The 12,641-nt window shown below is 42.1% G+C and overlaps 1 protein-coding gene across 1 annotated transcript in view; it reads left to right on the forward strand.

Moving 5' to 3' along the window:
- Window positions 1–12,641, forward strand: part of Gch1 (GTP cyclohydrolase 1) — a 33,135-nt gene that overhangs the window by 14,083 nt on the left and 6,411 nt on the right. Inside the window, exons 2-3 of the mRNA XM_057786284.1 lie at window positions 2,674–2,783; window positions 6,020–6,075. Of these exons, the coding sequence (XP_057642267.1) occupies window positions 2,674–2,783; window positions 6,020–6,075 (166 nt within the window). The remainder of the gene's footprint in view (window positions 1–2,673; window positions 2,784–6,019; window positions 6,076–12,641) is intronic.

Raw genomic sequence — 12,641 nt, forward strand, 5'->3', positions numbered from 1 at the left:
CATACACACGCGCACACACAGCACACACGCGCTTGCACGCACATGCTGCCGCTAGGGCAATGATAATAGGGCCTTTTCAACCACTCTAAAAGTTTCTTCCTGTCATTTTTCAGTCAAATTCTGTCCCACTTCTGTGCCCCCGCAAGCCACCTATTCTCTCTACTACTATTCTTTGGCCTTCCCCAGAATTTCATCGCTAGGACCATCACGTGCCACTACGCAGTTTCTTGAGACGGCACAGATTGGAACTGTGGAGTTCATGGCGAGGAGACACTGTCTTCTCGGGCCACCACTGCCTGTGGCCTGTCCTCGGCTGCGCGTAGCTGTGTACAGGAGCAGCTTTTCGTGTTTCCAGTGACTTTATGCCACTCAGACTCGGCAGATTGTTGCCACCAGGTCACTGTGTTTTCACTGAGTCAAACGCCTTTGTTTTTGTATTGCAGTTGTCCGATATTTTTTTAAATTTTGAAGTAATTTTTAAGACCTCAGACAAAATTACAAAAACGGTACAGACAGTTTCATATACAATTTCACCAGCTTCTCCTAAAAAAACCTTACATGTTCATGGTACGGTTACTAAGACTGAAGAAGTCAATAGTGGCATAACTACATACTTTAGGTTCTGACTTTGGTTTTAATTGCACTTAGCTACTATATTTCACTAATCTCAACTCTGAAATTTCACTGCTTTTTTATGTTTTTTATGGCCTTAATGATTTATTTAAAAGAATATTCATTGAGCTATGCCTGGCGGTCGACTCTTATCATCCCAGCTACTTGGGAAGCTCAGCTGGGAGGACTAGGAGTTCAAGACTAGCCTAGGTAACTTAGTGAGACTTGGCTCTAGAATAAAAGAAGATGAAAACGTGACTTAAAGCGATCTTAAAGTAGCGTGTGCCTCAGGGTTAACGCTACCCAGGTGGCCGCCAATGTCAGAGTATGGCCGAGTTGCCCTGTCCGCCAGGTTTCCCCCATTGTGTGCCTTGCCTGAGGCCCAACAGCCAGCTGCTGACAAAACCAGATTCCGACTTAGCCTCACTTGGGGCTGACTCTTATGTGTGCTATGTGGTTATGAGAACTTTGACAATTTCCTTTGCCAGAGAGAATGGATGCCTGACATCCCATGATCCTCTTTTGTTCATTTAGAAACAATGTTTTGTGTTCACCCTCAATCATATTTCTCACGTGACTAAAGATCTTAGTGAACTGTACACGGCCTTATCATGATATTAAACTCTTGGAGAGAGTCAGAGTACTTCCGGGAATACCAAGGAGCTATATTTAAACTGTTTTCAGAAATACAGCCAAAGGTTAGGGCAGGGTATTCTGCATAGGAGACGGCTGCTGGAGAAGGAATATTGACTTAGACAATGACAGAGAGTTTGTCCCCTCCCTGCTCTTGCCCTTATTGTTCTGCGTGTTTAAACCCTACACATGTCCATTCTTGGTGGCCACAGTAGTGACTCTGACCACCCAATCCCAGGTGACTCCAAGTAGCCTGACTTGTATGAGGACAGAGACTCAAGTGTGACTCAGTAGAGAGCCATGAAGGTCAGGCAGTGGGGGTGGGCATTTGCACATCTCTGACTCAGAGCCTGCCTTCCTAAGGGGGGATAGGTGTGGGCGGCTGCAGAGCCATGCTCCTCTCCCCAGACTCTGTGGACTGGGCACTCCCCGAATCCTTTCGGTTAACACTGGCTGTCTGTGTTATCTGGTCTGCCAAGCTGAGGTCGGGGTTTTCCTATCCGTGGATTTGTTTTATAAAAGTGAGAAAGCACCCACTGTGCAACGTCTCTTCTTATTTGACAAGGACACATGACATTCTGTATCAGGGCATCCACCAGTTTGTCAGTTCCATGGCTATATTACAGTGGTGGCGGCTTCTGTTCCTCTATCTTTCCGGAGCCAGAACAGGGTGCTCTTGCTGGCCCGGGTTGGTGCTCTTGGTCATCCTCTAGTTAATCCTCTCCTTTGCAGATGAGGAAGGAACACTTAACTAAGTGCAGCTTTTATTTTTTTTTTTTGGTTTTTCGAGACAGGGTTTCTCTGTGGCTTTGGAGCCTGTCCTGGCACTAGCTCTTGTAGACCAGGCTGGTCTCGAACTCACAGAGATCTGCCTGCCTCTGCCTCCCGAGTGCTGGGATTAAAGGCGTGCGCCACCATCGCCCGGCTTAAGTGCAGCTTTTAAACACACAGCATTTTGTTTGAAATGTCTCTTGTATGCCTGACCATATGTCTGAGGCTCACAGCTTTCCTATGACCTCTGCTCCCTTGAGAGGAATACACATGCAGATTATGAGATTTATTTCTTTAGGAAGGCAACCATGTAAGTCCAATACTTCCCCCAAACTAGATCTGGCCTCAGAAGTCAGAGGGCTAAGGCCTCTGTTTTTCTCATCGACGGCTTTGTACACATGTGTTAGAGAGTGTGAGGGTGGGAAGAACCAGCCCATGTTTGTCATACCTGCTCCTTGCTTTCCTTCCTCCATGTCTCAGGATACATTGTCCCAAGGTTTTTTATATCAATTGAAGGAAAAGAGTGCTCACTCAGAAGGGGAACTTGGCAGTTTTCATTTTTCTGTTCTTAATGTCTTAGTGGGTGTTTAAAAATATTTACTGTCTTTTTGTATTTAACCAAACTGGCTTTTCTGTTTTGTGTTTTTCTGATCTCAGATGTCCTGAATGACGCCATATTTGATGAGGACCACGATGAGATGGTGATTGTGAAGGACATAGATATGTTTTCCATGTGTGAGCATCACCTCGTTCCATTTGTGGGAAGGGTAAGGTTCTTCTTGTTGCCCAATAATTTAAGAATGTATAATGAAAGTTTTGAAATAGGATAATTATATTTAAATTGTCTACTGATTCTTAATAGTCTCTGTTTACAGTTTATATAGATTTTTTTTTTATCCCATCAATTTTGGGTAACCTAATAATTAGAAATTTAAGCTGGTGTACACATTTAATCCCAGCACGCAGGAGGCAGAGGCAGGCGGATCTCTGTGAGTTCCATTGCAGCTAGAGCTACACAGAGAAACCCTATCTTGACAAAGCATTTTTTAAAAAAAGGAAATTTAAAAAAAAGAACCAACCATGTGTGGTGGCTCATACCTATAACATCAGCACTCATGAGGTAGAGGCAGGAGGATAGGATGTTTGAGGCCAGCCTGTGTTACCTAGAGAGACCTTGTCTTAAAGCCAAACAGAACACAACCAAAGATGTCCAGAAGCAGTCTTTCATTTTTGATGCCGTGAGAGTAGGTTGGGATAGCGAGGTTAAAATGTACTCCTTAGAGGTGGCCGCTGCAGCTCTGGAGAGTTTTGTTATATTTTGAGTGAACTGTTTAATCTAAGATCCATGTGTGCAGGGTGTGACATCATGACACAAACAGGGATGACCGCAAAGTTTCTGGAGGCAGAGGTTATGGCATTAGTGAATTTAATTGGATTCTATCCCTTTTATATTAGAAAAAGATGATCCAGTGCAAGCTAGATAAGTCATGTCATTGAGAACATGTATGTTTATGACAAAGAGATGTCCTGTTATGCCCACTATCATAATAGTTTAATTCTATTTTGACTTTCTGTTATTAATTTTCCAGCAGAAGAATTTTAGGGTAAAATATGAATATTTCCCCATTATCTAAATTTAATGAGTACTAATATCTACTTTGCTTTTATGTTAAAATATTTTGCTTTGCTTTCTTATGGTTGTAAAACAGAGAAATAGAACAACGCACAAAGATGTGTTTATTTTCAGTGTTATACATTATTACATTGTACAAACTGCAGTTCAGCGCTCAGTCGGCATTTGTGTTTTCTTTTCTCACAACTGAAGATACTGTGGTCGCCAACTTTCTCTTGGTACACATATGCATTCATTTCTGTTACGGGTGTGTCTAGGAGTGCGACTGTAGGATCATAAGTGTGTTGCAGGATATTTGATAGCACGGTGACACCCGGAGACTGTGTTAATAAAGTTGACTTTGAATCATGGTGTAGCCAGGGACTAGCTGACAAGAATCAGTCATAGAGTATACAGAGGACCGAGGATAGATAGGGAGCCATTTGGAGAGTCACAGGCTTTTTGGACTTCCTCTTCAATCTGGGAATTGTAGAGAGAAGGTCAGCTGGTTGCTCCTCCACCATTACTGTGATCTATCAGGTTTTTACCCAATCTGACTCCTGAGTCTTTATTGGTAATATGTGTGTCCATATTCACCTTACTCTCTGCTGACCTTTGGCTCTACAAAGTGGTTGTACCAATTTGCTCTCCCAGGAGCATGTGGGAGTTATCAATATTTAATACTTTAACACCACTTGGCTCTTTCCTCTGAAGTTTGGTATTCAGTACACTCTATATTTATCTATCATCTATCTGTACACTCCATATCTGTCTGTCTGTCTGTCTGTCTGTCTGTCTGTCTGTCTGTCTGTCTGTCTCTGAACACTTTAATAGCAGAAAGACTAGTATTAATGTACTAGTATCCATGTTCCCATCATCAGCACCAGCAGTTCTCAATACAGGACCAATCATATTATATGGAGCCACTTACTGCTACTGCAGTCAGTCCAATCCCAGATTTTATTTATTCTGTAATATCATCTAGCATGTTTCTGTAAAAGATAAGAATAAATAAACAATTTGGCAAGTTGACCAACCTTCTGGGTTTGCTCCTGGAACCTCTGGATTGCCTGTAAACTAGACTAGATTTGTAGTATGAACATTTCTTTTTTTTTTTTTGGTTTTTCGAGACAGGGTTTCTCTGTTTTTGGAGCCTGTCCTGGAACTAGCTCTTGTAGACCAGGCTGGTCTCGAACTCCCAGAGATCCGCCTGCCTCTGCCTCCCGAGTGCTGGGATTAAAGGCGTGCGCCACCACCTCCCGGCTAGTATGAACATTTCTGACCCAAGTAGTTCACAGAGTGCTGAAGACTTCATATTCTGTCACACCAGGAGATATGTGATGTCAGGCTATCCACAGGTAATGTTGAGGGAACCTTTTTGCTTATCCCTGCCTTTTATTGTGGGTGAGAAAGCTTGTCTCTAAGATGGTGGGAAGGATTAGTGTCCTGACTGGGCTAGACTCAGGGTTCTTTATTCTGTTCTCGGCTCTTCACTGCTGCATCCTGCTGCCTTCTGTGACGATCCCCGGGTTTGTGCCTCTTTGCTTTGTTCTATCAGGAAGACAGTTCTCAAACTCTTACAGCACAGTGCTAAGTACTACTACATAGACTCTATAAATGTCTGATCAGCATTAAGTGAGGTTGTGAAAGCTAGTTCATGCTGGCATTCAGGATGCAGTTGTACTGGAAGTTTAAATTTGGTCAACTGCCAACAAATGGCCCCTTACTTTATTAGTCCTTTTAAAGGCATGTTTTCGCATACTTCAATTCTTGGCTCAGAAAGTGATAACACCCTAGATATCCATCCACTGATACGTTTTAAGATGCTAATGTTCCAGTACTTGGGAGGCAGAGGTAGGTGAATCTCCTGTTTGAGGTCAGTGTGTTCTACAGTTTGAGTTCCAGGACAGCCAGGGCTAAACAGAGAAACCCCATCTCGAAAAAGAAAAACTAGAGAACCTGGGTCATAAATTCATGTTCCTTAAGAGCCATCACGTGGAGACTGCGTCCTTTTTCTTCTGCCAGGATGCTGGAGCTCTCCAGCAGCTTAGAAGGGACAACTAGGAGTAAAAGGACACAGAGACAACTGTGCACAGGGCTTAGGGTGGGATTCTTAAGGCTGTGTGACACACATAGTAGTGACATTTGTATATAGTTTCTGCCATTTAGAGGAGTCTCTTCTGATGATACCGTCACGTTATGGGGTCATTTCCTCCCTTTGTCGAGTGTCCTTTTCCTAGATAGAGGACAGACTTTCACATGTGAATCAAGAACCCAACTTTACCGAGGAGCGCTCCAGCTTGAATTCTGTCATTTCAGCAACAAGTCTGTCCTTGTATAGTTTCCTCTTACTGGTCCTCATTTTGCTGATAATTTTTCTTTTCCCTGAAGGTCCACATCGGTTATCTTCCTAACAAGCAGGTCCTTGGCCTCAGCAAACTTGCCAGGTAAGAATGAGCTTTATAGAATTGTTCCTATCTGCTGAGACCCTCAAGATTCCTTACCTCCCCCTCTATGGCTCTAACGTATACGTTATCTTATAATTTAAAAATCTGTCCTTGCACAGGCTGCCCTGCTTTCAAGATTAGAAACATTATATCTCTTCCTGCTTCTCCTTCACTGCCTGTTCCTCTCTTCTCCCAGCCCATCACTGGCATATGAGCTCACAACTTTCTCTGTAGAGTTTCCCCTGACTGAAAAAGATTCAAGATTGCCCCCCAGTTCAGCCCTGGGTCTTAAGGGGAAGTTAGTTAACAGTGAGGGGAAGAAGCATATACATCATGGGTCTAACTGCTTTATATTTTGGGGGGCAGGGAATTGAAGAGCATCTGCATATATGGAGAACAGTGTCAAGGGCATTGTAGGAAATATTTGTGTGTTTATATAAGTCATGTAGGCAAAAAACAGACCCAGAAGACTGGATTATGGGTTCATACTCACAGTAAGGCCTAGTCTAATGAAGACACGTCACCGCCTTGATTGTCCCATTGTTCAAAGTTTTCTGCCAGGGTGTATTCTTCTATGCTCATGAATTGAACAGAAGCCACTAGAGACTACACACTTCATGTTAGTGAGTTTTCTTCATCCTCTTGGGTGCTCGAAGAGGCTTGTGGTTATACAGTCTTCATATGTTCTTTACTGGGGTTTCTTCCCATTGTGAATCCTTCATGTTATCAAATGGAACTGGACTGATTGATGCTTTCCAACATGGCTGACACAGATAAGTTTTCTTTCTAGTGTGAGTATGTTCAGGTTTGCGAGGGTACAAAAAGAAAAAAAAAATAAAGTGAAGAATATTCCACATTGCTGTACCATATGGTATCTCTCTAGTGACTACTTACTTATGTATTTGAGAGTTACTCATAGAACACATTCGTAGGATTTCTGTCCACTGTGCACCCTTTTGTGTGAAAGGATTTCCTGTCTGCTTACATATACGGTTTCTCTCCAGTGTGAGTTCTGTTGGTCCATAGAAAGGATTCTAACCAGTGAAGTTTTCCCCCATTCCTTAGATACACGATATTCTGTCTGGTGTGAATCACTACGTGATCTAGAAAGCACTGAAGATAACTGAGGGTTTCCTGCCCTCCTTGCATTCACATCTTTGTCCGAGCTCCTGATATTTATAGAATTGAATCCCAGTGGGCGTGCTTAGGGACGGATAGGCAAGTAGGACTTCTCCACTCTCATTGTTCCTGTGTGGTTTTATACGAGAATGAGTTGTCTTATTCACTGCATGGTCTGGAAATGGGGTAAAGTTTTCTCTGCATGGACCACCTCTTTTTGTGTTCTGTTTTCTTCCTACCACTCCACTTTCTTCTAGAGTTTTATAATATTTTCAGTGTCCGGTTTCTCCATTATTTTCTGTTTCCTACTATTTACAGTGTTGTGGTGTCTTAACGGTCTCACAGTAATGCGAGCCAAGCCACTTGGGGGCTCTGTTAGCATGTGAAATATGTGTTTTTAAACTTGTGATAGACCAGCATATGAGGCTCTTGTTTCCTTCTGCTTTTCTTTCCCCTGTGCCTTGTGTTTCTGAACGCTGCAGGCATTTGCCCCCGCAGCACAGGGCACACCCCCGCTACTTTGCCTACTCCCATCCTTTTTTACTTACATGTTCACGAATTCAAAAAAAAATAATCACTTTTGAGCTGAACATGGTGGCACACACCTTTAATTTCATCACTTAGGAAGCAGAGGCAGGCAGATTTTTGTGAGTTCAAGGCCAGCCTAGTTTGCATAGTGAGTTTTAGGACAGCCGGCTGTGTAGAGAGACCCTGTCTCAAAAAATAAAACAAAGCAATAACAAAAAAAAAATGTGTTTCCACTTTTATTTGGGATTTGAAAAGAGGTGATGTGTATATTTGGCCATTTGTGTTTAACTGGAAGTCAGTGTGAGGGTTTGTGTTCATAGATCTCTGCTAAGCCCTATCCATCAATGTTTTACTGCCCCTAAATGTCCTTTTGTGTTTTAATTTGGTTTTATGGAGACAGTGAATCCTGGGTTATCTGGAGAAATACTGGGATGTCTAGGTGCATGCGTGCATGTGCGTGCATGCATGTGTGTGTGTGTGTGTGTGTGTGAAGAACCAAATGAAGGGGTAAGTAATGAATGTGCAGTCATTGCATTTAAAGCTATGTTTGAATCACTTGATTGAGGTTACAGTGACCTCAGTCACCACTGGAATGAATATGACTGGCTATTCCATGGCTTTGATGTATAACCCATCAAAGTGAGGTTTGCCCTAGTCCCGAAGTGGTAGCCCTCATATTTTTCATTTCCTTTTTGGTATCTGTATAAACCTGTGGTGCTTTGAATGAGAGTGCTTCTCCTAGGCTCATGTGTTTGAACACTTGGTCCCCAGTGGTTGGCATGGTTTGGGGATCTAGGATGTCTGGCCTTGCTGAAGGAAGTAAGTTAATGGGGGTAGGCTTTGAGGTTTCAAAAGTCCTCTGCCATTTCCAGTTTGTTCTCTGGCCTTATGCATTTGGTTTAAGATGTGAGCTCTCAGACTGCTGTTCCAGTTTCTGTGCCTGCCTGCTGCTATACCTCCCCACCAATATGGTGATGGACTCTTATCCCTCTTGATCCACAGCCTAGATAAGCCCTTTCCTTTATAAGTTGTCATGGTCATGGTGTTTATCACAGCAACAGAAGGCAGAGCAGTTGTCCCCCACTTACTCCCAAATAATAGTAAAAACAAATTTATGCTGACTGTGAGTATTAGTACTACCAGCGTGCTCATTGTACACAGTCATAGGCTAGTGTTCTGTGAGTATTAGTACTATCAGCATACTCCTTGTACACAGTCATAGGCCAGTGCTCTGTGAATAGTAGTACTATCAGCATACTCCTTGTTCACAGTCATAGGTCAGTGCTCTGTGAATAGTAGTACTATCAGCATACTCCTTGTACACAGTCATAGTACAGTGCTCTGGTGTTCCCTTTTCCATCAAGAAGTGTTAGCTCTATGTATGCGTGAGGAAGTGAATCCACAAGAGCCTGAAATATCAATATATTTATTGGAAAACACTCATGAGCAACAAGGTAGAGAGCTGCCATGATCCTCTGCTCTGTGGGTGCTGGAAGCTGCAGTCAGATCACTGACCACCACCCAAGAGAGTGAGCAAGCCCCTCCTCTCTTTAAAGCAATCACATGCGTGTGCACGCGCACACACACACACACAGAAGACCAGACCCCTAAGTCCAGTACCCCCAAAGCTATTGACTGAATAACTTCCCACACACTTCCCCTTTTGTCTGAATAAAAGGGCTTTAAATCTAGTACAAAACTATATACAGTAAGGACAAATATCAAGTGTCAACCAGGAGAAAGAAAAGGTAATAACACATATAAAATAGAACTAAACCATCAAGCATGAAACACACATACTAAATGTCCAGGATGTAGATAAATAGGCACCTAACAGAGAGTAATCCAATAGTTGTCCTATCCTAAGAAGTCAAAGTCTTGTACCTAAAATGTCTTAGTTAAGTTATGAGATGATATTAGCCACGCCTGTCTAGTCATCAACCCCATCAAAGACTTGAGAAGAAAAGTAATGTTACCTGAGTAAGTAGGAAGTGCAAGCAAGTGGCTTTCAAAGCATGTAAGAAATAACAGAAACAGCTGGCTACCTGGACAATCACCTAAAATCTCATTGGCAATGTTGGGACAACCAACTTTGACTGGGGCCTAGAATATCTGACAGGCCACTTTCAGAAGCAGGAAAATCGGAAAGACTGTCCTACCCTGTTTTGGCAAGTTTCAGCAGTTGCTTTGGTTTATGTCCTGCTTGCCCAATTTTGAACAGCATGCATACTGCAAGGGCAGTTCTTTGCCCAAAGGCCAGTTATGCCAAGAAGAAAACAAACCCTAAGTAGAGTGCCTTCAGTGCCCAACATCCTCTCAGGAATAGATTGCTACTGCCAGGAGCAACTGTGTCTCAAGTCTACAGAATCCTGAGTTGTTTAAATGCCATATTCTTCAGGTTTTGAAGTGTTTGAAGATTACCTGTCTATGGAGAGTACAATCTCTGCATCTAGAGAGCCTGACTAACATGACTAATAGTATAACACACGTGGGTGACTATTAACCTGTCATTCTTAAATAACCTGTATAATAAAAGCTTCATATAAAAACATAAACAGTCTTTAAGTAGATGTGCAGCATGAGGACAATGACATTTAAATTGTATCAATATAAAATATCTTCATCACAGGTAGATATGTGTAGTGGAATATGATAAAAAAATCCTAAAATTGCATCAATATACAAAATATCTTAAGCAGAGGTAGAAATATATATACATACACTATGAGAAAATAACTTTACATATGTATACAAATATTGTAAGCAGAAATAGCATATACAGTATAACAAATATAGTTTAAATTTATGTCAATATACACATTATCTTAGGAATACAAAGATAATTTTACATATATATCAATATACAAGAATCTACACCAATGTAAATTGTCTGTAAGTAATAGTAGGTACACTGATCTACCTATTATCTCATCCCATCCATTCCCTCTTTTTTCTTTTCCAAAAGAGATTCCTGAGCCTAAACTTCATATTCCACCCTCACATTGGGTGCCAGGTATAAGCGTGAAGAAGTGAATCCATGAGAGCCCGAAATAAAGGGAGGTATCCAATATTTATTGGTGAACACTCATGAACAATAAAGTAGGCAGCTGCCATGGTCCTCTGCTCTGTGGGTGCTAGGAGCTGTGATCAGATCTCCCACCACCACCCAAGAGAGTGAGGGAGCCCCTCCTTTCTCTTAAAAGCAATCAGTCCACAGACAGAAGACCATGCCCTTAAGTCCAGTACCCTCAAAAGCTGTTGGCTAAATGAATTCCCATAACAACTATATGCTTTTATCATGGAAATTCTGGCACTGTTGAGACTGTAACAGACTGTCTATACAGGGAAGATGGAGTTGGGGAATGACTTCCATACTAAAAAGAAGTTTCACAGAGCACTGTAAGCTTAGGTGTGATCTTTTTATTTCCCTCTCTTTGGTGCTGAGGATCAAGCCCACGGCTTCATTCGGTCGAGGCAAGTGAGTGGCTCTGCCACTGAGTCATACCTCCAAGACCCCAGAAGACCTTGAAGACATCCTCTGCTGGTCTTGACTGACAGTATGAGCAGTGGCTTCTAGGGTGATCCAGTGGGGTCATGGAACAAATGATGACTCAGAGGCACAGGAGGACAGTCTTAATTCTGTCCTTTCCTGGGGAAAAGATCTTAACTAGTTAAACCTTCTGTGGAGCAATATAAAGAAGCTGATTGCTTGCATGAGGATTTGCCGTTTTGCTAATAGGATTAAAATTTAGGAATAAAAGGGGGCACCAAACCAAGGCATTGAGTATGTGTTACTTTCACACTTCGTAAAACAGTGAAAGAAAGGGCATGTTAAACAGAAAAGTCAACTGAGGCTTTTGTCCAACTGTCTATTTCTTTTAGGAAGTAAGAATGCTTAGAGAATAAGTAGTAATAAAGAAAGCTGCATCTTAGCAAAGCCTTACTGTTCATTTTAATCTTGTGGTGAAGTTTGTTGTGTGCTCACCTTTAAATGCATGACCTTTCCATTCCTGTAAAGTCAAATATCAGGCAGGGAAGCTGTTAAGTAACAGGAGGACACCAGAAGTGAGCTGGTTTGATTCTAGGGGAAGTCTAGAGTAAACTCACATCAAATAGAAATTCTCTTTGTTGCTAAAAATCTGATTGTTTTCTTGCCTTAGAACAATTGAATTAATTTAATTAAATCTTGAATTTGGAACTGTAGTTCCTGGGATAGCCTTGGCCAACCTGTATATTGATTTCCCCGGTGTAGAAGGACTGTCTAGGCCAGCTACTGCCGTGGCCAACTACTTTCATGCAGCCCATTGAAAGCTAGGGAAGCTGCACGTGACTACAGGGGAAGTCAGATTAATGATATGGGTAAGAAGGGGTCAGAGCTGGTCAGTTTTGTGAACAGTCCTTCCTTGTTGGCTAACCAAAATAACCATTAATTTTTGATGTATTAATAAATTCATAGAATGGTATGGAGGTACATATCTTTAATCCCAACACTCAGGCAGGAAGATCTCTGAGTTCAAAGCCAGCCTGGTCTACACAGAGTTTCAGGGCAGCCAGGGTTACATTGAAACCCTCTCTCAAAAAAGCCAAGAAGAATTCATAGAAGAACCTGTAACGTTGCTTAGCCAAGTGATGATGCCACCTACTCCTGATAACGGCCTGCTAAGACTAGATAACAGTTATAGACTGAGCTCATTTACAAATATAGTTTGTACAAATTTTGAATGTAAAAAAAAATTTACTCTAACATGTTAGTTGCAATGCTGTTTTCAACCCAATGGGACTCATTGCTATATAAGCGCTTTACACTAAAATCAACAACCACTCACACGGGTGCAGTGAATGCACTTGTTGATGCCTGCCTGGCCCTGCATGTGGGCGGTTATGCTTTGGAGATGCAGAAACAACTGCAGTGAGGATGT

The sequence above is a fragment of the Chionomys nivalis genome, chromosome 12 (assembly GCF_950005125.1).
Source record: "Chionomys nivalis chromosome 12, mChiNiv1.1, whole genome shotgun sequence".
NCBI lineage: Eukaryota > Metazoa > Chordata > Mammalia > Rodentia > Cricetidae > Chionomys > Chionomys nivalis.